Source organism: Eptesicus fuscus, chromosome 5, assembly GCF_027574615.1.
Source record: "Eptesicus fuscus isolate TK198812 chromosome 5, DD_ASM_mEF_20220401, whole genome shotgun sequence".
NCBI lineage: Eukaryota > Metazoa > Chordata > Mammalia > Chiroptera > Vespertilionidae > Eptesicus > Eptesicus fuscus.
This window is the reverse complement of record NC_072477.1, coordinates 30,521,773-30,547,161: the sequence shown is the minus strand read 5'-3', so window position 1 is coordinate 30,547,161 and position 25,389 is coordinate 30,521,773. Positions and strand designations below refer to the sequence as shown.

General features: G+C 40.8%; 1 protein-coding gene across 1 annotated transcript in view; it reads left to right on the top strand.

Annotated features, from left to right (window-relative positions):
* Positions 1-25,389, top strand: part of SYNE2 (spectrin repeat containing nuclear envelope protein 2) — a 307,542-nt gene that overhangs the window by 36,521 nt on the left and 245,632 nt on the right. Inside the window, exon 2 of the mRNA XM_054715998.1 lies at positions 12,872-13,001. Coding sequence (XP_054571973.1) covers positions 12,923-13,001 — 79 coding nt within the window. The 5' untranslated portion in view covers positions 12,872-12,922. The remainder of the gene's footprint in view (positions 1-12,871; positions 13,002-25,389) is intronic.

The following is a 25,389-nucleotide window of genomic DNA, read 5'->3' as shown; positions in this document are numbered from 1 at the left end:
CAACCTGTTTCTCCAAGGAAATGAAGTATTTTCTAGCACTAAGTTCTAAAAAAAAAGAAAGAAAAAAAGAAAAAGAAAAAATAACTAGGGAGCTACCTTCAAGGGGGGAGCTGAGAGTTGTAGAATGTGTCCTCAACAACATTGCTTGTTTTTTCATTTATTTATTCACTCTTTTCACCTTTCCTCAAGCATTGATTATGTACTTACTATGTCATACACTCTGCTGGATGATAAGGATACAACAGCGAACAAGACTTAGTCAGAGTTCGCTGTCTGGAATCTGAAGATCCAGAGCCAAGGGATCTGCTCCAAAGGGACAGGTGGGCTTCGAGGGGGGTCGGCTGGGGGAGCTTCTAAGGGCTGGCTTTCTCCATATTCGCTGGCATTTCAAGTTGGCATTCAGGACCTACAGCCTCTAAATGGATTCCAGGATGTATACCTTATATTCCAGTGTGAACTTTCAGGAAGGAGCTGATAGGATCCTGGGGGAGGGGTGTCAGGGCCCCTAGTCACCTTGGCTGGGGCACGGGGCTCAGGTTATTTCTGGAGTGGGGGCCAGAGGTAAGGGATCGGTTAGTCACATGGCTGTTTCTTTGGGGAAGAAGGCCAATTCCCCTAAAGCCAATTTACTGAATGGCAAGCTGACTTAATTAGTTATTTCTACTTATTACTGGGAAAGCTTAGCACTTTGTGTAAGATACAAGGATTATAACAGCTTTTGGAAGATGTGTGTGATTTTAGGGTGGCTTCTCTTCACTTTAGTGTGCTGCCATTTTATGGACTATTCAATTTGTAGTTGCCTTGCTGTAATGGGAGGGGGGCTGGGCAGAGAGAGAGAAAAACACCCACAGAGCCTGGACTGTGAATCTACAAGAGAGGAGTTTGAGGGGCAAGGGATGGGGACACAGGGAAGAGGCAGAGGCAGAATATATTCACGAGTTGAGTAATCATTAAAATGTATACTCTTCTTAATTTTTCATTCTTAAATCTTTATTGTTGAAAGTATTTCAGATAATCCCCTATTCCCCCATTGACTCCTTCTAGCTTGCCCCTCCCCCCCAATTTATATTCTTGAGTGCAAAGAATTCTTAGGAATGTATTTTCTTTTTTTTTAATCCTCTCTTGAGGATATTTTCCCATTGATTTTTACAGAGAGTGGAAGAGAGAGGGAAAGACAGAGAGAAATATCAATGTGAGAGAAACACATCGATTGATTGCCTCCTGCATGAGCCCTGTCCAGGGCCTGGGCTGGGGAGGAGCCTGCAACCGAGGTACATGCCCTTGACCAGAATCGAACCTGGGACCCTTCGGTCCATAGGCCGATGCTTTATCCACTGAGCCAAACTGGCTAGGGCAAGAATGTATTTAAAAATATATATATATTTTTATTGATTTCAGAGAGGAAGGAAGAGGGAGAGAGATAGAAACATCAATGATGAGAGAGAATCATTGATTGACTGCCTCCTGCACACCCCACACTGGGGATCCAGCCTGGGCATGTGCCCTGACTGGGAATCTAACCATGACCTCCTGGTTCATAGGCCCATGCTCAATCTCTGAGCCATGCTGGCCGGGCAGGAATCTATTTTTCTTATAATAATTAGGAAATTTATTATGCTTGTCGGTACCTTTTCACTCTCCCTCTCGCTGTTCCACACCCCACTAGAGGCATTGCTAATCCATTGCTTCGTGGAAAGACTCCATGGATGCAAAGTCCCCCTGGGAGGTAGGCTACAGGTGACATGCACTTGGTACTAGGAGATGGGACAAGGGCAAACAGAAGCTGGCGGAAGTGACGGAGTTGGTTGCAAAGTTATACTTTTTTAAAAATAACTTTTTAAAAATATATATATTTTTATTGATTTCAGAAAGGAAGGGAGAGGGAGAGAGAGGTAGAAACATCAATGATGAGAGCATCATTGATCGGCTGCCTCCTGCATGCCCCCTACTGGGAATGGAACCTGCAACCTGGGCATGTGCCCTTGACTGGAATTGAACCTGGGACCCTTCAGTCCGCAGGCAGACGCTCTATCCATTGAGCCAAACCAGCTAGTACTAAACTTATTCTTCATGTTTTAGGGGAGCCTCCCCATGCAGTGTACAAATTAGGTCTCTTCCTGGAGCTTAGAACTGGAATCTAGATGTCTTTACTTTAGGTGACTTGGCATTGAGAACTATTTTTAAAAATCTCATTTACTGAAAGTACATCAACTTTCTTTTTCCAATAGTAAATTTTTCTTTCTCACCGATGAGCAATTTGCATTTGTATCTCATTTTGCAATTTTCAACATGCAACATGTTATCTCATCTTGTCCATACAGAAAGTCTGAGTTAATTTAAGTCACTTATTTGCACCTTTTCATATTCCAGAGAAAGTTTGAAGTAGTTTACAGAGAAACATAAAATTCAATAGAATAAAAAAATAGATGAGGCCCGGCCGGTGTGGCTCAGTAGTTGAGTGTTGACCCATGAACCAAGAAATCCTGGTTCGATTCCCAGTCAGGGCACATGCCCTGGTTGCTGGCTCGGTCCCCAGTGAGGGGCATGCAGGAGGCATCCGATCCCTGGTATTTCTCTGTCATTGATGTTTCTGTCTCTCTATCCCTCTCCCTTCCTCTCTCTCTAAAAATCAATAAAAACTATTAAAAAAAATAGATGAGGACATTGCAGTGAAGAAAAAATAAGGCTCCATGAATAAACCCACTAGGAAAGCAACTTGTTTCCCATAAAGTCATTTGTAGTTGCTAGAGCGGGGCTATCCAGCCAAAAAAACGAGAGGGAAACTTGGTTTATAAAAACAACATGGTCATTGGGTGAAAAGAAGAAATGCTCGGGTCACAGTTTTTCTTGGTAGTGAGACAGAATTGCCCACAGTGTGTTCTCATCAAAGGAGCACTGTGGCTTGTGGACTGAACTCCCCTGGAAGAAGTACCTGGGAGACCGCTTCCTAGAATAACCGGCTCGGTGAGGCTGACGGGATTATACCAGGATGCATTTTAATAAAAGCCGTTTTCTGAGGGCATAAAGCAGCGCAGTGCAGGGTCACAGCTCCCCGATGGCTGGACAGGACCCAAAGGCAACATCCAGGAACGGGTGGACTCAGTCTCTCAGGCATTTCTCCGTGAATACCATTCCTTGCGATCCAATGTTTTTAAGTGTGCAGAAGAGTTAGATGCTTTGCCAGGAACCTGAAAGGCTACGAGTTGGCTGAGACGAAATCGTTATCCCCGTTTCACAGATGAAGAAATAAGACCTTGGCGAAGCTGATGATTATCCAAGGCCGGGGGGTCGGTCAGTGGTGGAGCTGGGACCAAAGCCAGTTCTTCTGACTGAGCCATTTCATCTCTTTCCTTTAATTGAAGTAGAATTCTGTTGCAGTTTTAAAGTGTTAAAAATGAATATTTTAAACATCCGTAATGTACTTCCTTCTTAGATGTTAAATTCTTAGAAGAAAGAAAACATTCACTATTGAGCTGAAGTCTCATTCCCTCTGAACTTGGTGGGTTTCATTCCTGAGCACAATTCTGTTGTGTGTGTGTGTGTGTGTGTGTGTGTGTGTGTGTGTGTGTGTGTGTGTGTTTACCCCATTTGCATGTTTGAGTTTAAAATGATCAGAAAGCACATAAATGATGTCATGTATGTCAGTACTTTTGCACCACCTCCCACCCCCACCTTATAGTTTTGATATATAATCTTGCTGGTACTAGTTATTCATTTTTGCTGTGGAATAGGCTTTCCTTGTATGAATCAATCACCCACCGTTTATCCTTTCTTCTGCCAAAGGGATTAGAATATTTCCACGTTTTTTCTGTTATAAACAGTACTGGTGTGAACATTCTTCAACATGTCTCCTTGTGTTCATGTGCAATTTTAGGGCATTTTTTTAATTGGCAGAATTTTATCAACTCACCAATGGTTGCTGATTCTACCTGAGCATCCTTTGGATGCCGAGGCCTCCTGGGAGAACCTTGCACCCAGAATGCGGACTGGGTCCCTTTGTAGCTAGTGCTGAAGGGCCTCGGTGTGCCTTCACTGCCCCCCTCCCCCCCGACCCTTCCCCCCATCCCCGTATGTCTTTCTAGTTGGTTGGTTCAGGTTCTTAGTGTTCCAAGCACCGTTAATTTCTTAAGGGATCTACCATATCCTGGCTCCCCCGCTCCCAAGAGATGACCTCACTTTTTATTTTCCTGAGAAAAATGAGGTTATCTAATGAGATCTCCCTAAATTCTCTCTCCCAAACTTCTCAGCATTTCCCACTCAGAAGGACAGTGTGTTTTGCAGACCACAGATTCTTTATGGAATGAATGGAGGTATACATTTTTTATTTATTTTTATTTTTATTTTTTAAAATACATCTTTTATTGATTTCAGAGAGGAAGGGAGAGGGGAAGAGATAGAAACATCAATGATGAGAGAGAATCATTGATCGGCTGCCTCCTGCATGTCTCCTACTGGGGATCAAGCCTGCAACCCAGGCATGTGCCCTTGACCGGAATCTAACCTGGGACCCTTCAGTCCGCAGGCTGATGCTCTATCCACTGAGCCAAACCAGCTAGGGCAAGGTATACATTTTTTAAAAGTTTCTCAGGTCCCATGTGGAACTGTCTTACCGGGCGCTGCACCATCTTCAAAATCACTGATTGAAATACCCTTCTTCTAGCTTAATTCCTATTCTCATTGTACCGTTGTGTGTTTTTAAAATATTTTTATTGATTTCAGAGAGGAAGGGAGAGGGAGAGAGAGATGGAAGCATCAATGATAAGAGAGAATCACGGATAGGCTGCCTCCTGCGTGCCCCCCACTGGGGATTGAGCCTGCAACCCAGGCATGTGCCCTGACTGGGAATTGAACCGTGACCTCCTGGTTCATAGGTCGATGCTCAGCCACTGAGCCGTGCCAGCTGGGCGTTGTAACGGCTCTTAAAGTTCACCGAGACGTCAGTCTGTGTGTGCCCTTATTCTGTGTCTTCATCCCTTCCTGTCTTCACAGCCTCTCTTTCCACTTCATCCAGTCTCCAGCTCTCACCCCGGACATCTCTACCACAGCCCATTTTTTTCCTGCTCTGATCTGCTGCATGGCCACCATCCTGGGAATTTTTAAAAAATTTCTCTTGGGTTCAATATCCAGTCTCTGTTTTTTTTCATATTTAATTTAGTTTTCTATATTTTTCTTTTATAAAAATATTTTTATTGATTTCAGAGAGGAAGGAGGAAGGAGAGAGAGAGAGAGAGAGAGAGAGAGAGAGAGAGAGAGAGAGAGAGAGAGAGAGAGAGAGAGAAAAACATCAATGATGAGAGAATCATTAATCCGACTGCCTCCTGCATGCCCCACACCTGGGGTTGAGCCCGCAACTCAGGCATGTGCTCTGACCAGGAATTGAACTGTGACCTCCTGGTTCATATATGGGTCAACACTCAACCACTGAGCCACAATGGCTGGGCTAGTTTTCTATTTTCTTTCCTCTTTCTCATTTTACTTCCTTATTTTACTGAGGTAACTCTTCCAGTAGCTTCCTGAGAGCGAGTGCATGGGACATAACTCTTTTGAAGCCTTGTATGTCAGGAAATGACTTTTATTCTACCCTAACACTTGATTAATTACTTTAGCTAGATATAGATTATAGGTTGAAAATAATTTTATATCTAATTTTAAAAAATAGTGGTAAAATATACATAACAACCAATGTAACCATTTTTAAATGTACAGTTTGCTGTATCAAATCAGTCGGGAAACCTGTTGGCTCCATCTTTAGAATATTTTCAGAATCTGACCCATGTTCACTACTTCTGCTTATACAGCCCTAGTCCCTGTCATCATCATCTAGATTTCTGTACGAACTTTTTCCTCCCAGCATTTTACTATGAAAAGTCTCAATTATTCAACAGAGTTGAAATAATGTTACATAAGTACTCATATTCTTAACACCTAGATTCCAGCTTTAATATTTTACCATACTTGCTTACTCATTTATTGATCATCCAGCCCCATGTCCATTATTCTGTAATTACCTCCTAACTAGTCTCCTTGCTTCATTCCTTGTCTCATTCTTTGTTCTCAACACCTCATTTTGAGGGTGATCATTTTGAAACATAAGTCAAATTATATCTCCCCTCTGCTGAAAACTCAGATATGGCTACCTGTTTCACTTCTACTAAGTCTGTAGTCTTTATGACCCTAAAAGGGAAAATTGCCTTGGTAACGTTCAGATTCCTGTGGAATTGTGAATTCACACCGAGTTTCTGAGTAGTGGTATGTTGTTTGCATCAATGAGGATGAATCTGACTTGTCTTTTGGAGGAAATAAACTGCACTGCTTGCTTAGGAGGTCTGTGGCTAAAATCTTGAAGCATTTGTTCCTGCTGAGGTATTTCCTTGCATTTTGCTCTCCATTTGAGCTTGTGTGTGGCCATGGATGTTTATAAATGACACCAAGTCTGATTTCATGAGGCTTTCTAAAATTAATTCTGTCTAATAGAATATGAGTTTTTGCTTTGATATTATTAAAAATCAAATGAGTAAAGAAACAGCTAGTGAAGTGTGTTAGCAGCATACAGAACAAAAGCTTTAAAATATCTATATACATAAAAGCCTAAGTGACTGTTCGACTGGAATGACCGGTCGACCAGTTGCTATGATGCGCACTGACCACCAGGCGGCAGATGTTCAACACAGGAGCTGCCCCCTGGTGGTCAGTGTGCTCCCACAGGGGGAGTGCTGCTCAGCCAGAAGCTGGGCTCATGGCTGGCGAGCGCAGCTGCGGCGGCAGGAGCCTCTCCCTACTCCACGGCAGCATTTCTGAGAGGCGGTGGCATGCACAGCGGGCCAGGATGAGTGTGAGTGGTGCTGGCTTGGGCTCCTCTCTGGCCACCTGCCGCTTGGTTCACTGCTACATACCTCGGGGGATGTCCAACTGCTGGTTTAGGCCCGATCCCTGGGGTCCCGAGGGGTCCTGAATTGTGAGAGGGCACAGGCCAGGCTGAGGGATTCCCCACCCCCACCCCCCGACCCTGTGCACGAATCTATGCACCGGGCTTCTAGTATCTCTATAAAACTACTCTCTCATTATACATTGTCATTGAAGGTGTAAGTGGAAGAACTGTTGATTCTGTGTGTAACTGATACTGTGAAACACTTTATGCGTTTAAAATCAAGGTCATCTTATGGTGTCATTTCTAAAAAAATTGTTATTAATTTTTATTTTGTTTCCTACATTTGACAATTTCTCAAGGTTCCTCTTTTGTGTTTGTTTTGAGTTCTTTCATCTTTGGAGGCTCTCCATAATGTCTAACAATCTTTGGCTGTCCACTCATATTTAAGAGTGAGGAATGAAAAAGCCTTAGTGGAATTTCACAGTAGGGTAGTATGACAGGGAACTAGCCTTGCTATTGAGGAACCCCAGATATCAGTATTTGGAGGTCTTTTCTAGGATGTCTTCTGTTTTCTCCCGGGGGGGGGGGGGGGGAGGAGGCGGGCGGTGAAGGATCCTTTGAAATCTGACCTGTGGGCGGAGCTAGGGTAGGGGAATAGGTCTGGTTGCCAGTGCTCTTGGAGTAGATGGAGTAGGTGAGGGCCGGGGTCCTCCCACTGTTCCTGTGCAGACTTGTCTAAAATCTTGCTCTCAGCGCTGACCTTCAGCACACTCTGTTCCATTTGTTTTTGGACCCATGTCTCATCCTCTGCTTCTGCAGTATCTCCTGCTTCCATGTCCCAAATCTCTTAGGGTTTCTTCAAAGATAGGGGTGGGGAAGCTGGAGTTAATAGGGATCTTTGGTAGCAATTTAGGAACAAAGAAATGGAGTCAGGGCGAGAGGTGATAACAAAAGGAATAAAGAGCTACATATGGGGGAAAACCCCCAAACCATTGTTCATAAACTTATAACGTAAATGTATCATCAAGCTTTTTAGGAGACTGGTGACATGGTGGTAACAAAGGCAGGGGACTTGTGCTGGGGGAATTGTGAACTGTAGAATATTTGAGTGTGGAGCAAGGGCAGAATTTCTAGGTTAAAATGTGCTGATGGAAATTAAAAATACAAGCTTTATAAACCTGCACTGATTTAACATCCGATTTTGTAGCATTGGAAGTTTTCATCTTTAAGATTTTTTACTCTTCATTTTAGAATTGTGGTGAGCTTTCAGTTTTACTGCTGATGAAGAAATAGGATAGATGATCCTGATAAATTATTTCCTAGATGTTAATAAATGCCACTTATATACTGTAACACCTCTCCAAGAGTAAGTACTTAATAAATATTAGTTGTTACCATAGTTTTTTAGTTTCATGTGCTTTAAAAAAAATTTATCTTTGTTGTTGAAAATATTAAAGATTATCCCCTTTATCCCCCATTGACCACCTCCATGCCTGTCTTCCCCCACCCCAGGCCTTTCCACACTATTGTCTGTGTCCATGGGTTATGCATATATGCATATAAGTTCTTTGGTTAATCTCTCTCCATTCACCCACCTCCGCCTTCATATGCTTTTTTATTGAATTCCAATGACCACCCTGTAAGTATTATCATTCCCATTCTACAGCAGTGGACACTGCAGCTCAGAACATTTGGGACTTGGTCAAGGCCAACCGAAGGCTCTTTTAGGGAAGTGGCTACATTCACTCCGAATGCCTTTATCAAGGTCGAAGTGGGTGGCTTAGCGGCACTGTTGGCATTGGCTGGTGAGCGACACTGCTTCGTTGTGAGGGAGCAAGCACAGCGGGTTTATATCCCGAGAATTGCTACATGTTTGTTTTCCAGAGTGTAGGGAATAGATAGGATTGATTGTTCTGGCATTTGGTGGTGGTCATTAGAGAAATAAAGCGCCTGAAAGGAGACAATAGAGTAGACTTTAAAAACCATCCGGTCTGGGAATTTGTACCTATTGCTTCTGGTTAAATGATGATGAAAAAGAAGTAATAACAGAGTTAGGAAAAGTGAATGGGAAAAAGATGAAGAAGCTTATTGTAAATGTGGCACCGAGCTTGTAAGCAGATCAGTGTTAATAATGGTCCGTTGCTAGGAATAGCTCTATAACTCAACTGACAGAAGGGAGGTCCTTCAGGTTTCCTGGGTGGACCATAAATAACGGTGCAGCAGCGGAACTGTAGGGGAAAGAAAGAATGAGGAGGCCCCCAGGGGGAAAGCTACTCTGTTCAAGAATAACCTGCCTGTACTCACTGTATCCCGCTATGCTACACCTTCTGATCAGCCTTTGAAGATAAGATAGATGTCCCTTTCTCTCTGTTGCCACAGTGATTTTTTTCAGTGTTATTGGACTGGTAGGGCTTATTAGCAAACTATTCAATAATGAGAAAAATAAGAGACTTGATGTGTTACCAATGACTCTAGGAGTCTTTACCAGAAATTTTTGACAAACTCAGAACTTTTCTAATATTTTATTTGGTCAAGAGAGTATTTTTCTTCTTATGAAGATACAGATATAATGGGTTCCATAGCATATGGATTGGAGAACTGACCTTGAACCCAAATAATACCTTAGTCCCCATTTTGTTGTCACTGTATTAAATAAAAGCAAAAACATTTTTCTTATTACAGCAGAAATATGCATCCATCTGAAAAATTTAAACTGTAGATAAGCAAGATGATGAAAATGAAAACCACCCATAATTCCATTCTCTAGAGGCAATCTCATTTTGAGTTGAAAAATTCTAATCATAATAATTCAAAGTAAATGCCAAGATTTCTCTAAAAAGGGGAAATTCTCTAGTGTTTTGAGGTTTTAGAGATACCAGAGGCATATTAAGATGTATTGCATAAGCAAACCACTGTCCTTTCAAAATAGCTTATGCCATTTGTAAACACATGTACATTAGTTTGCAGGGATTTTAAAAGCGTAATTCCCCATGATTCCACTTGATCTTAGAATCTTTAATGTCGCTTCATTCATTCTTTACCCAGTCTTTGGTTATGTGCCTGAAGTTAGTCTATTATTCACCTTTAAGCATAGTCTCACTTATTTCCGTTCTAAAATAAATATCTTTTGTTACATAATTGTGTGTAACTTTTATTTGAAAAGGAAGAATAAAGCTGTGACGTAGGGCTCTTCTGTGCTGTGATTCTACCTGAGAAAGCAGCTCTTGTGCTTGGGATACAAATGATAGGATGGCCCTCAGAGATTTTGGTTGATAAACCTTTTGGTTTTGGCCAAGCCCTCTTTCTGCCTTCTGTTTTCATACTCTTTCTAGCTTCTCAATTCAGATCCTGGGCAAATCTCTCAAACCTTTTTCTTCTCTACTCTGTTTTAATTTTTCATGGACCCTACTTGGTAAGTAAATTCCTCTCTAGAGATTACTCCCCCAAAACAGTTGTGTTGGAAGTCATCATAAGTTGCCTTCTGTAGTGTGTTTTGATAAATAATTGTACCAAGACAGTATTTGGGTCATAATCTAACACTTCCAATTGTTCATTCAGTCTTCAAAGTTTGGTTTGAAGGATATTTGATGGACATTTTTTTAGAATCCCTAGGATATTCTTCAGTAAATAAAAAATTATTATATTTGTTGACTTATTCGCTAATAAATTTTCATTGTTAAAGACAGAAAACTCTCAAATAGTTTTAAGGTCTAAACTTTTTTTCTGCTTTAATATATAATATAGGGAATCTCACATACCAGTCTTGCACAGGAATATTTCTTGATTCTCTGGTTATCAATTTATTGTTTATTGCTCTGTTTTTATTTTTAATAGAAATAACTTCCTACCTTGTCTTTGATGAGTACTGAATGGCAGTGAGTGGCTTTTAGGGATATGCTTATTAAACTCAAGGTATCTGAATAATGTTAATGGGACTCTTTGGGGTGAAATGCTGATTTGTAATAAATGCACTCCTGACAGTCACATCTATTTCCAGCATCAAGTGATGGGCACTCCTCTTCTGCTTCTATAGCAACTTCTACATACATTCCTGAGAGGATTTCACTCTTCCATTCATTTGTCATTCGCAGAAGATTGAATTCCTTGAAAGCAGGGTCTAGCACATGTACAATCCTTGTTGAGTAAATGAAGGACAAATGAGTAAATGAAATCTGACAGAGTTGTAGCTGGCTTCATGAGGTACCAACCTGTGTTGGTCAAGAGCATGAAGTCTTAAACCAGAACCGCCCGGGTTCCAATGTCAGCTCCTCACTGCTTCGCTCTGTGTCCTCAGACAACTGAGTGGGACGTTGGTGCCTCTCCGTTTTGTGTTTTCAGACATGGGGATGATTACAGTTCTTAACTCGTGGAGTTATTATAAAGATTAAATGAGATTCTACTTGCCAAGTACTTAGAACAGTGCCTGTATATAGTAAGTGCTATGAAAGTTTGCTACTGTTATTATCATCCCTTTTTGTTCATGGGTGATTAGCCCTGGTGTGGAATAGAGGGTGCCCACAGGAAGTTGCCGCTGGAAGTCAGCTTTCCTCCCGGCATGATGAAGACGTGCTTTGTCTCACTTTGCGTTCAGAAGCCCCTGGTGTGGGAAGGGGGCGTGGAGGGCCTCGGTACACCAGAAGTTGAGGACATTTGTGCCTTTATCAGTCTTCAGGCTGCACACAGGCTCAACGGAACTAACAAACAGCTTTTATTTTGGATAGAATCTTATCAACTCAGTATAGTAACACTGTTACCTCAGGCGGGCTCTGACTCATTTTAATCCAGGGGCTAAAACAATTAATTACTAATTAATAAACAGTTCATTTGGTAGGTAAAAATCTTTAACAAGAGTGATCCGTGGGAGAGATAATAAAAAGGTTTGGGATGCTAAACAGAGTGGGGAAGACAGAATTGAAAAGATTTTTCAAGTCAGGGTACCATTAACTGTTAAATGATTTTTATTCTTTGCATTTAAAAAAAGTGGTCTATTGGATATTTAATACGATTGCATCTAGCTGTTGGCCTCAGGTTTATATATTTCTAGTCTCTCCCCTCCCAACATTTTATTATGAAGAATTTCTAATATATAACAAAGTAAAAAAATTTTACAATGAGCCCCCATATACTCAACATGTAGATTCTACCATTAATGTTTTGCTCTATTTGCTTGACCACATATCTGTACATTTATCCATCCCTCCATTCTCTAATACATTTTATATTTTTGTATGTTTGGTTAGCTTTGCTTTGATAGGAAAGTCATCAACTGGATGGGAGAGGTCAATGTTTTATTCTTAGACCCCAGGACACTAATAGTGGCAAAAACGCATATGAAGCAATACTATTAAAGAGTCGCAGAGTAAGAATCACTCTTACTGGAAGGATTCTTTAAGAGTCAAAGTGGGGATAAAGAAAGACATGTGTAGGTGGGAAGACAAGCACTTGGGAAAATAATTCAATCTAATAGGTAACCTACCAAAACATTCTTTTTGATACAGTTTTTTTTTTTTTTTTTTTTAGTTTCACTTTGTAAGCTATGCAGGGTCAGCTCTTACTGTTTCCAGTAAATGGCAACATTTATGGAGAAGAAAAGAAATTAAAGTTTTAATGAAAATTCTTGCAGGGTGAAGGCTGACAATAAAATACACAAAAATGCCTAAGACACCAGTTTGTGTCCAACTTGACTTCCTCTAGACCAGATATGGAATTTAACTGCGTAGCTTTTCTTTCCACCACGAGTTGAGAATCCACAATGCTGGCTTGGCTCTTTTGGAGTTCCGCCAGCAGCTCCAGAGAGCATGAATAGGTCACAGGGCAAAATCTTGATTATGATTCAGAAAAGAAGGCGTAGCCGCTGTGTTCCTCGTGAACTAAGGAAACGGTCACTGGAAGACTGCCTCCTTTGGAGGGCAGTTTTTGGTTTCTGTTGTTCTCTGGTGATGCGTGTTTATGGGAAATGCAGAACTGCAGCTGCTAATGAGCGCGTACCCCTTTTACTTTTAGTTCACTCCTTTCACTGAGATGGACATGATATAATCTCCATTGGGTCGAAGGATGGCATCCGGTCCTGTGCTCCCCACCGAAGATGAGCAGGTTTCCTGGGGCATTGATGATCTCCATATTTCACTGCAAGGTAATTAAGATCCCCCCCCCTCCCACACACACACACAGAAACCCGTGTCAGCTGTGGGAACCGTTCCCTCATCATCTCGCCACAAATCCCATTGCTTTCTGCCTCTCTCACGCATTTTTCCAATTGTAGAACCTTTCAGTATGCTTTTATTGCTCGCTCAGCTCGCTAGAAAGTAAGGAATACTTGGAAGGAATTTGGTATCTTAGTTTCTCACTCTGAGTGTATGAATATTCTTTCTTTCTGTTTTTCTGTTGTCTTTGCAGTAAAAATTAAATGGTTACCACAGTTTGCTTGGCATTGTTTACACTTGTTTTGCATCTTTGTACATAGCCTCTTTTATTTATTTATTCACTCATTATTTAAAACAATTTTTTTAATTGCAGTTTACATTTACTGTTATTATATTAGTTTCAGGTGTACAGCATAGCAGTTAGACAACCATATACTTTACAAAGTGTTCCCCCAATATTTTCAGTACCCACCTGACCCCACACATAATTATTACAATATTATTGACTATATTCCCTATGCTGTACTTTACATCCCCTTGACTATTTTGTAACTACCTATCTGAAACTCTCAATCCCTTCACCTTTTTCACCCAGTCCCCCAACACGCCCCCCCCGCGGCCCCTCTGCGGATAGCCTCTTGTAAATGTACATCCTATTTTGCACCAACAGAAAGGAATAGTAGTAATATAAATGAATGATGATGTTTCAATCATGTAAATCTTAAGTGCTTCTTCTGGAGTTTGGCAATATTTGTTTTGTACTTTGAAAATTCATTAGCCACTAGACTTTCCACTTTTGATGATAAAGCAAATCTTGGAGCTGAGTGGTTAGCTAGTGTAGAAGAAATAAGGCTTTGGTTAGTTTTTGCAAATATTTATGTAGCAGTATGTTTTAACATAATTTTAAGGTTATGACTACTGTTATGCAGCACTCTTGGAATGTTACTTAGAAGCCATTTTGACTTATTTATTATTGTTTTTTTATTAATTTTTAATTGAGGCATAATTGACATACAATGTTATATTAGTTTCAGGTGTATAATATAGTGATTTGATATTTGTATATATTGTGAAATGATCACCACAGTAAGTCTAGTTAATATACATTACCATACATAGTTACAGAATTTTTTTTCATGTGATGAGAACTTTTAAGATCTGCTCTCTTAGCAACTTTCAAATATCCAATGCAGTATTATTAACTACAGTTCCCATGCTGTACATTACATTTATTTGAGACATTTATGATAAGATCCCAAAATGACTTTCTGATATTTTCTTTTTTAATTACAAGTGTGTTTGAATGATTAGATTCTTGACTTTGGGGTCAATAGCTACTACAATAGACTATACCTATATGTAATAGACTTTAAAAAATAATTATGTCATTTGTATAGACTAAGAAACATATAATATGTTGAAGGTAGTACTTCTGGTAAGAATTTAAAAAATTCTCAGTAAGTCCATTTATTATAGTGTCATATAATATTTGTAAGTAGCTGTAATCAAATTTTCATTTAACAGAAAAAAATCAATGTTCTTGTTTTCCTCTGAAGTTTTAGTAGCATGCAAGTAGTAAGTCATCAACCTAAACTGTACCAGGAAGGCAATGCATCAGTAAATAGATAAATCTAATTTCTAACGCTGGCTCTGCCACTTGCTAGTTCTGTGAACTTGCATAAGCGATTTTATCTGGTTTGAGTCAGTTTCCTCATACTTGAAATGTGGATGATAATGGCTATATTGCAACTGTGTTTTGAAGATGAACAATAATGCATGCAAGGGGCTTGGGCAGTGCCTGGCACAGAGTAGGAGCTCAATAAACCGCTGAGATTTTCGCTGCCTCCTCTGTCCTCCCATAGTACCTATTTTAGGACTTACAGTGTTATAATTTTTTAAATATATATTTACAGTCAAAGTCTTTGCCTCCAAGGATTTCTTATCCAGGAGCACATACCTAGAGTAGAAACTGCTTGGTTGAGAGGAAAAAATTATAAAAGAGAAATATGTTTTTTAAAAATATATATTTTTATTGATTTCAGAGAGGAAGGGAGAGGGAGATAGAGATAGAAACATCAATTGAGAGAGAATCATCGATCGGCTGCCTCCCGCACACCCCCATTAGGGATCGAGCCCACACCAAGGCATGTGCCCTTGACTGGAATCGAACCCGGGACCCTTCAGTCCACAGGTAGAAGCTCTATCCACTGAGCCAAACCCGCCCGGGCAGAGAAATCTGTTTTTACCGTTTTGCTTTGTTTTGCTTTGACATTTCTATTCAGTGGCTTCCCATCACATGTGGGGTAAAGTCTAGACTTCTTGGTGTGGCTCCCAGGCTCTGCCTTCTGGTGCTTGCCTTTCTCTCTGCCCTCATCTCCCACCTCACCCCACAATCACTGCTCCAGCCCCACAGCTCCCTAAGGGGCCAGACTCCCCCTGCCTGTGTGCTTGGTTCAGGTTGTCCCCCTGCAGCTCCTCTGCCTCCTCTTCCCACTGGGATTAGTGCAGCTCTTCTATTCCTCCTCTACCCCTTACCCATCCCACAGGCAGCCAGACTCAGCCTCCTCCTGGGCCTTACGCTCTCTTCTGCTGAGATTTGCGCTGCCTCCTCTGTTCTCCCTTAGCACCTATAGTGTTACTGTATTTAGTGTCTCTTCCCCACTGCAGAGTGCCTTCCCAGACTTCTGTGTACATACTCTAGCACTCTTACATATAGTATCTCATTTGATCCTCACAATCACATTACGAGGTGGATATTAAAAAAACAACAACTAGAGGCCTGGTGCCCTCTTGCAATCTGGGACCCCTTAGGGGATGTCGAACTGCCAGTTTAGGCCCAATCCCCGCAGGCCAGGCAGAGGGACCCCACCCATGTGCACTGGGCCTCTAGTATGCATATAAGATCTTTGGTTAATCTCTTCCCGTCCTCCCACCTCCCCCATTCCCTCTGAGATTTATCAGTCTGTTCCATGTTTCCATGCCTGTGCATTGAGTGTCTGCCCCCTGGTGGTCATAGCTACTGGTCGAATGGTTGAACAGTCGGACAGTTGCTTAGGCTTTTATATATATAGCTTATAAATTGATGTTTAGAGAGAGAAGAAGGCAGAGGGGGAGAGAGAAAGAGAAACATCAATGAGAGCGCAACTTCTGTCGGCTGCCTCCTGCACACTCCCCACTGGGGATTGAGCCTGCATGTGCGCTTGACTGGGAATTGAACCGGCGATCTTTTGATACACTGGGCAATGCACAACCAACCTAGCCACACTGGCCAGAGCATGAGGTGGATATTTTTTTATCTTTAAGGCACAGCGAAAGAAGCCATCACTCAGGAAGATGGAATTACTTTCCCAGAGTCACAGCTAGAGAGCAACAGAGCTGGGTTTTCTTTCCACTGCACCACACCCCCTCTGACACATTTCAAGGAACAATTTGAAAGAGGGATTTTCCCTAACAACTTTCTCTGGAAAATTCACTCAAATAGCCTTACTCCAGTTAATCCATAGCAAATTTTCATAGTCAAAGTATAGATGGGCATCTTTAAGTAATATTGATGATCTCAGGTTCAAGTAGTTCAAAATAATTAGCAAATTGCTAAGAAATGAGTAGTTTCTCACACTGTGTTTTGAATTGTACAAAGTTATACAGTCTGCTTTACAATAGGAGATGAGTATGGGATGTTTGCAATGGAAAGGTGAAGTACATTCACTGCCAATGTGAAGGGTTTTCCTTCATGTTGTATTTCAAGGACCGTGGTGCTGGGTGCATCGCTCTGTGGGGGAGAGGTGGAGAGCTAATGCTATAATGTGGAGAAGTTGACGCTGGGCACATTAGTCAGGTACCCTTTGGGATATCAAGAAGTTCTCATGACTATGGAATGAAAGCTTAACTGTGAGACAAATAGACTTCCTTAAGTTCTATACTATTATCAGCAGATTTATAATGATTCTTTCCAGCCCCCCAAAAGAAGGAAATCTTACCTTTTTGACAGCATGGATGGACCTGGGGAGCATTATGCTAAGTGAAATAAGGCAGTCAGAGAAAGAGAGATACCGTATGACTGTATGATTTCACTCATAGGTGAAATCTAATGAACAAAAATAACAAACAAATAAAATGGGAACACACTGATAGATACAGAGAACAGACTGACAGCTGTTAAAAGAGAGGGAGGTTTGGGTTGTAGGTGAAAAAGGTGAAGGGATTAAGGAAAAAAAGAAAACCACACCCCCCACTCATAGGCACAGATAACAGCATGGTGATTACCAGAGGGGAAAGAGGAGTGGGGGAGCTAGAAGAGGGTAAAGGGGAGATAAATAATGATGGAAGCAGACTTGACTTGGGGTGGTGAACATACAATATAATATACAAATGATATATTATAGAATTGTGCACCTGAAACCTATATAATTTTATTAACCAATGTCACCCCAATAAATTCAATTTTAAAGGAGAAATAAAAAGCATTTGGCTTTGTTTACTGTGTAATCAGAGTTGCATTTAACAAAATTCACATGTGCTTAATGATCCTTGGAGTAATCTGAGAACAGAGATTTTAGGTAATATGAGAGGCCAAGGATCACTGCTCATAAGAAAGGTTTGTTTTCCCCCCCTCATTTTAGAATATATTTTTAGAGGCAGATACAGGCCTATTTAATTTATAATGCCTACTTTATTTTAGCCAAAACTTATCTAAGGTGAGATAATTATGGCCATACCCTGACAAGAAAAGATTAAGATGTCTGCATTGAAATGTGGTGATTCATCGTTGATATGCTATGAAAACATATCCCATGTGTGCAGGGCCTACCCGGACTCAGGCCTAAGGAATCAGGAAGTGCTTTGCTGAAATTCATAGAGCGAGACAATCAACAAGTGACTTCATCTTTCTTTTTGCTCATCTTTTGTGTGATCTTGGGAGAATGTCTTCGTGAAGGGACTTTTGAGGGCCCATTTTGTAGGAAGGTATTTGTGTTCTCTCAGTCTTGTGAGGAGAATAGCCTTGAAATGGGTGGGTTGTTGGGAAAAGAAAGAAATGGCATTTGTGAATTTGAGCAGATAATGTAAAAATAGAATTTAGTATATTTTGTACTACTATGGATGGTCCATATTTTATTTTTCTAAAACATGTTCTTTAAAAAAATATATTTTATTGATTTTTTACAGAGAGGAAGAGAGAGGGATAGAGAGTTAGAAACATTGATCAGCTGCCTCCAGTACACCCCCTACTGGGGATGTGCCCGCAACCAAGGTACATGCCCTTGACCGGAATCGAACCTGGGACCTTTTAGTCCGCAGGCCAACGCTCTATCTACTGAGCCAAACCGGTTTCGGCTAAAATATGTTTGTTTGTTTTTTTTAAATTGACTTTAGAGAGAGAGAGGGAGAGGAAGAGAGGGATAGAAACATCAATGATGCCAGAGAATCATTGATCATCTGCCTTCTGCATGCCCCCTCCTGGGGATTGAGCCCACCACCTGGGCATGTGCCCTGACTGGGAATCGAACCGTGACCTTCTGGTTCATGGGTGGATGCTTAACCACTGAGCTACACCAGCTGGGCTGGATGGTCCATATTTTCAATAAATTTGATACATGAAAGTTCAAGCTATTAAAATGATTGGATGTCCTTAAAAGTTATTTGCTTTACCAAGGTGTCTATTATAGAATTTCTTTAAATCTCTCTATTGAATTTCTTACCTGGCATAATAATAGGTGCTTCCTTCTCTTTTATCCTAAGAAAAATAGTAAATGCATATTTTGTCTGAAATAACATTTCTCCTAAGGTCTTCAGGTGGGTATGTTCAGGGAACAATCCTTTGAAATATTGGATTGATATGATTATGAAAATAGTAAGGGGACAAGATGGATAAGTATCACAGAATTTTCAAGTTGAAAGGGACTTTGTTTGCCACCAGTTTAATGGGAGACCAATATAGGAATCCTTCAGAACTATTTTTCAGATTAAAATCCTTAAGGGAATTGAAATCAAACCCATGAAGTTTGGGAATTTTGCTTTTAGGTAGTAGGTAGCTATTGGGTCTTGAGGATGAGAGTATAATGCATGGTTAGAGGTCAGGGTTGTGTGTTAAAGAGATTAATCCAGTTTTAAGGTAAGACTTACCTTAAAGGAAGACGTGAAAAGGCTAAGATAATGGATTTGGAGAAACTAGTATGAAAGCTTTGCAAATTTCTGGATGCAGGACAATATTACCCTGGATTAGAGTTATAGCAGTGAGTATGAAAATATGGGACAGATAAGAAAACCATAAGGTGGAAGACTCAATAGGACTTTGCAACTATTGAATATGGTAATAGGATAGAGCAGCTCTAACGTTTAGTAGTCAAAGTGCTTAGGATAATAGTGGTAGCATACATAATGTCCAAATTATTAGCTGTCTTTTTATTAACTGTGTTTTCACTTAGCTTTTTACTAGCATCAAAGAATAAGGCCATTAAATATTAGTTTATGTCGATGTGCTTAAGATAAATTGTTGTAGATAAAAGATACTATTTACCAAGAAAGTCGTAAGAACATCGTATGTCATGGGAAGAATAAAGACATGATACAGGTGGAGGACCCATGTGAAAGTCAAATTAATAATAATTGATCATCATAATAAGTGATATTCACTGATTGGTTGACTCATCTTATGATATTTTAAATGAGTGCAATGGACATTTTGAACTTTTTTGGACATTTTATATATTTCAGATTTAAGTTACTTCTTTTGAACAGGTAAATATTGGCCATAAATTTGTTGGCCACTAAAGGACACAATAAGTTTACATAGCAGAGGCAAGTTAGTTTGTTTTAAAAACTGAGGTAGGCCGGTGCTTTAGAAAAACGGCATCTCAGTATTGAATGTTGCCATTAGTTAGACACAGCCTAGGAAGGAGTGTGGATCCTGTTACCTCTGCCTCCGCATGCGGGGTTCACTTTCATGCAGCCCTGCCAGAAGGCTGGCGCATGGATACCTGCCCGCACAAACCTGCATAGAGCTATGTTCCGCCCAGTCACTGTGTCATTTCAAACAATGCTCATATGTTTTATTTAGTGCTGTTGTCGTCTAGATGACATATTTTAAAAGATTAAAAACCCTTCTATGCCTTCTGGGTGGATATCATTACTTGGAAGGGCTCGGTAGTGAAATGTGAGTCTCTGTGGTGAGGTTATTACACTATTTAAATTTATTCATTATTCATGACTGTCCCTCTGAAGGGAGGCTTTCAATTTATATATTATTTTTAGTAACATTAGCAATTGTTTGTGTTCAGTGGGTTAGATTACAAGCATCATAATGTAATGCAGTGTTTAATTTTATTCAGTTATTCAGTATGTGCTGTGGGCTGGATGTTAAGGGCACAAAAAGGAATAGGTTGAGCACCTGCAAGAAGTACGTAGTCCAGCCCTAACTGGTTTGGCTCAGTGGATAGAGCGACGGCCTGCGGACTGAAGGGTCTTGGGTTCAATTCTAGTCAAGGGCACGTACCTCAGTTGCTGGCTCGATGCCTGCCCCTGGTCATGGTGCATGTGGGAGGCAACCAATTGATATATCTCTCTCACATCGATGTTTCTCTCTCTGTCTCTATCCCTCCCTTCCACTCTCTCTAAAAATCAATGGAAAAAATATCCTTGGGTGAGGATTAATAACAACAACAACAAAAAGAAGTATGTAGTCTGGCTGTACTTTGGATGTTGTGTGAAAGCAAGAAAATGACCTGGGATGCAAATCTAATCATTCTTGTGAAACACATTGATTTTTTTTTTTAACTATTCGGGGTCATATTCCTTATTTTGGTATCCAATGTCCAAATCAAAATATGACTGAAATATATTTTTATATTCCAATTTGAGGGGGGTGAAGGATAAGAATGTACTCTATATAACACATTATTTGCAAGGCGAGTTATATATTTTTTTCAATGTAAAAAAACCCAGACAGCTGAGGGCATTTTAATCTACATGTTATTGCCTCCTGCTGGCCAAACACCTGAACAGCGGAAGGCAGTTCCCCCCAAAACAATGCCTACTTCCTGTATACTAAACCTTAACCTTTGATATGTGTATCTGCTTTGCCTTAGGACAATTTGTGTTAATAAAGAGCAAGTGGTCCAGAGATTCAGAGAACTTGGTTCCTACAGCTAAGCTCCTCTGGCTCCCCCAGGGATTACAAATTTATATTTCTAGTCTCTTTATTAATTTATGCCACCACACCTTCTCCAGATTCCTGAACCCTTCCAGATGCCGAGAAACACCGACCGGCATTACCGTATGACAGTGAGTGAACGAAACCATGTAAAGCCTGAGAAAGAGGATCAGGATTAATAAAAGGCTCCTGGGTGGAATTTCTACCCTTTTGCAGTCAGTTCCCAGTTTGGAATTTTGATGGAAATGATGAATGAAGAGTAAGGAAAGGACTTGTTTTAGCAGGCAGTATTTTGGTTTCCCTAACCAATTTAGACTGCTTAGTTATCTATAATAATAAAAGCGTAATATGCTAATTAGACTGGATGACCTTCCTGATGAAGCTGCAGCGGCGGGGGCCGAGCCCCTTGCACAAATTTCGTGCATCGGGCCTCTAGTTATGAATAAAAGCAAATTATCTCTGGGGTCTTTTTTTTTTTTTTTTCTTTTTGGCTAATTAGGAGATCATTTCACCCAGAGAAAATAAGTTGTAGTCCTTCACTGGATATCCATGCTGTCCTGTACCAACACAAAAGCTTTTAGAAAGTTCCTGATATCACAGTAGCAATTAATGTATTCGCCTGTTTTCTTGAAAGATTATTTGCCTTGATATTGTAAAGTTTTGTAATTTCACAAATATTCCTGTTGAAAAATAAAATCAGAGCTCTTTGAACAGTGGTGTGTGCACTGTATAGTTTTTTCAGGGAAAATTTTTTTTCTCTTAGGTTGTACATGCAGCTTTAGCTTCTGGGAATTTTCGCTTCTGTTTTTTTTTTTTTTTTTTGCTAGGAGTGGGGATAAGCTTAGTTTATTCTGGGTCAGTTACATTTTGAAAACTAGGGCAAGATAAACCCAGGGTCATTTAGAGTCCTGTTAAAGTAGGTTAACAAAGATCTCATTCATTCCTTATAGAAATCAGAATCCTTTTTAATTAGCCCCTTGGGAGATACGAGATTTTTCTCAGCTTTTGTGTATGCATGTGTGTTGGGAGGGAGTGTAATTGTTCAGAGCTTGAAGTAGTATGTTAGGAAAAATAAAACTCAAAATAACTTGCCCTTAAAAGGGGAAAAAAGTCAGTATAATAGATTAATTTATACACATTTGGTGGGTTTAGTGTGTGATATACTAGTACATTCTAAATATTGGAGGTCATTATAAATGTGCTTCTTCAAGAGATTACTTTCCTCATCTGATTTCAACATTAGGGGATTACAATTTCTCTGAATGGCTTCGGTTTTCTAAAACATTCAGGGAAATTTTAGTGAAAGACAAACTGCGTTTGTTGTTCTTAATATAATATGAGAACTGAAGTTTATTATCACCAGGTATTTTAAAGTCATTTAGAAGTGGTACGTAAAAGAACATGAATGACTTATCGGAGATGAAATGTTCCAAGTTCTACATGTGTGTATCATTGTTGGAGAGACGTGGGATTCTGGGTGATGATCTCTCCTGTCAGTGATGGTCTGTGCAGGGATGCATGTTGACTAAGCACAGGCAGCAAACGGCAGAAGAGGAGCCACACACACTTGTCCTCTAGGGTGGAGCTGCACTCCCTGGTCACGTCTGGGTCTTCTCAGTCCTTACTGCGGAGGGGACCACCAATGACAGCCGCAGCGCAAGGTTGCAAGAGGAAGGGTACCTGGCTCAAACACGGAACAGAAAGCCCTTCTCAAGTACAAGAAACGTTTAGGATCTTTCCAGAACATTGACACTGTTGGCTTTGTCTTCAGTTAAGTGGGAACCAGTTCTGCCGTGTGTCTCTGTCTGAACGTTCTTGGCACAACTCCCAAGGGGTCTGATATCTTCAAAACAAAGTATTTCTAACTCATACTGCTTCGTCACAGAGTTTGGTTTGTATGAGTACAGGTCATGGACTCATTCAGGCAGCATGTGTTTCTGAGGCCCTACCCTGTATCAAGCATTATTTTGGATTAAGAGAATACTGAGGCTAGCAACTCCAGTAAGCTTCTTATATATCTACTAGAGGCCCGGTGCACGAAATTCGTGCACTTGGGGTGGGGTTGGGGGTGGGGGCCTCAGTCGGGCCTGTGCCCTCTCACAGTTCAGGAGCCCTTGGGTGATGTCCAAGTTCCTTGAGCCCAGCTTCTAGCTGAGTGGTGCTCCCCCTGTGGGAGCGCACTGACCACCAGGGGGCAGCTCCTGTGTTGAGCATCTGTCCTCTGGTGGTTGGTGTGCATCATAGCGACCGGTTGTTCTGCCATTCGGTTGATTTGCATGTTAGCCTTTTATTATATAGGATGGTGCTTGCATTTAGGTTAAAGAGACAAAGAATAACTTAGCAAAAAGAAATTTCAGCACATGGTAAGCTATATAAAGGATTAAAAATGGATTTATGTGGTAGTTTCTGGGTGTCTGTAGATTGGGTGGTCAGAGATGGCCTCTCAGAGGAGCAACATTTAAGGAGCCTTTGAGTAACACAAAGGAGCTGCCTTGCAAAGACCAAGAGAAGAGCATTCCAGTCTGAGGTAATAGCTCAAGGCAGAGCTCAAAGGTAGAAACAAACTTGGTGAATTCATGAAACAAAGGAAGCCTGGTGGCTGGATTGTGGTGGGCAAGGCGGGGCATGAGCTGGGCAAGGCAAGGCAGGGCTGGATCAGGCAGGGATTCGTTAGCTCGAAGCTAAGGTGTGTGGATGGGAACCACTGGCAGATATTAATCAGAGGAGTAACATGATTTGATTTATGTTTTCCAAAAGATCACTCTGGTTGCTGGGTGGTGAGGGAATTATCTGGGAGCAAGAGTGAAGTCAGAAAGCCAGGTAGAATGCATTTATTATAGTCTAGGTTTGATATGGTGATTTGGACCAGTATGGTAGCAATGGGATAAGAACTACGTATTAAAAAAAAAAAAAAAAGATATTTGTGAACACTGGGGATGCTCACAAATCAAGAATAATTTCTAAATTTTGCCTTGAGTAACTGAGTAGTTGAGCAAAGAAGACTGGTAGATGAAAAAGTTTGGGGGAAATCAGGAGTTTATATTGCCATGATTGATGTGAAATGCTTATTTGTTAATCCAAATGGAGATATCAGGTATACAGTTAGATGTCAGGATCCAGAGTTCTAGGAAGAGGTATAGATTGGGGATTCATCAGCGTATGGCTGGTATGTTTACATTTAAGGCCATGGTCTGGTTGAGATCACCTATAGAGTGTGCACTTTTGGGGTCTTTCTGTGTGTAGAGGTCAAGCATAAAATGGGGAGCAAGCAGAGGACATTGAGGAGTAGCCAGGGACAAAGAAGGAAAACCAGATGAGTAGGATGGCATGGGAACCTCTTGATGAAAGTGTTTGAAAAAGGTGGTATGGTCAGCTGTGTTGAATAGAGAGAAATGATCAATGGATTGGGCTCATAGAGTTAGTTGGTGGCCCTGATAAGGTTAGCCAGACCCCCGTAGTAGAGATAGTGGCCTAAGTGGATGGGTTGACGTGAGAATGGGAGGTGAGGAAGTGGAGACACTGGCTCAATCAATGCTTTTAAGAAATATACAGACTAATACAATATCATACAATGTGTGCTTCAGGAGAGAGGAGACATGGCACTATAGAAAGTCAGAGTAGGGGTACCTAACCCAGACTTGGAGGTTAGTGATTTCTAAGCTAAGACCTAAAGTACGTTAGCAGATGAGCAGGATGAGGCTGGAAGAGTGCTCTAGGTAGTGGTAATAGTATAGTTCAGATGAAACTGAACAAGTTGAACATGGTATATTCAAGGAAATGGATGGCCAGTGGGACTGAGGATTAGAGTTTGAGGAATGTTAAGAGATGAGGCTGTGAAGGGTCATGCAAATACAGGAGTAGGCAAAAATAGGTTTATACCAGTGATAGGCGAATCGGTTTATTCTTGTATTATTATTTATTAAGTATTGTATTATTTATTTGTATTATACCTGTAAACCTACTTTTGCCCACACCTGCATATAGGGGTTTGAGATTTTTCCTAAGGCCAAGGAGAAGCAATTGAAGGATTCTGAATAGAGCCATATTCAGAACTGGTTTTAGAAGTCCCGCAGGCTGCTGTGTGGGGTGTGGCCTTCTGGGAGTGAGTGTGAAGACAGAAAGACTACAGTCTGTTACAGTGGTTCGTCTGAGAGATAATGGTGCCAGCGGAAATGGAGAGAAATGGGTATTGAGAGATATCTAAAAGGTACAATTCTCAGGACTTTAAAAAG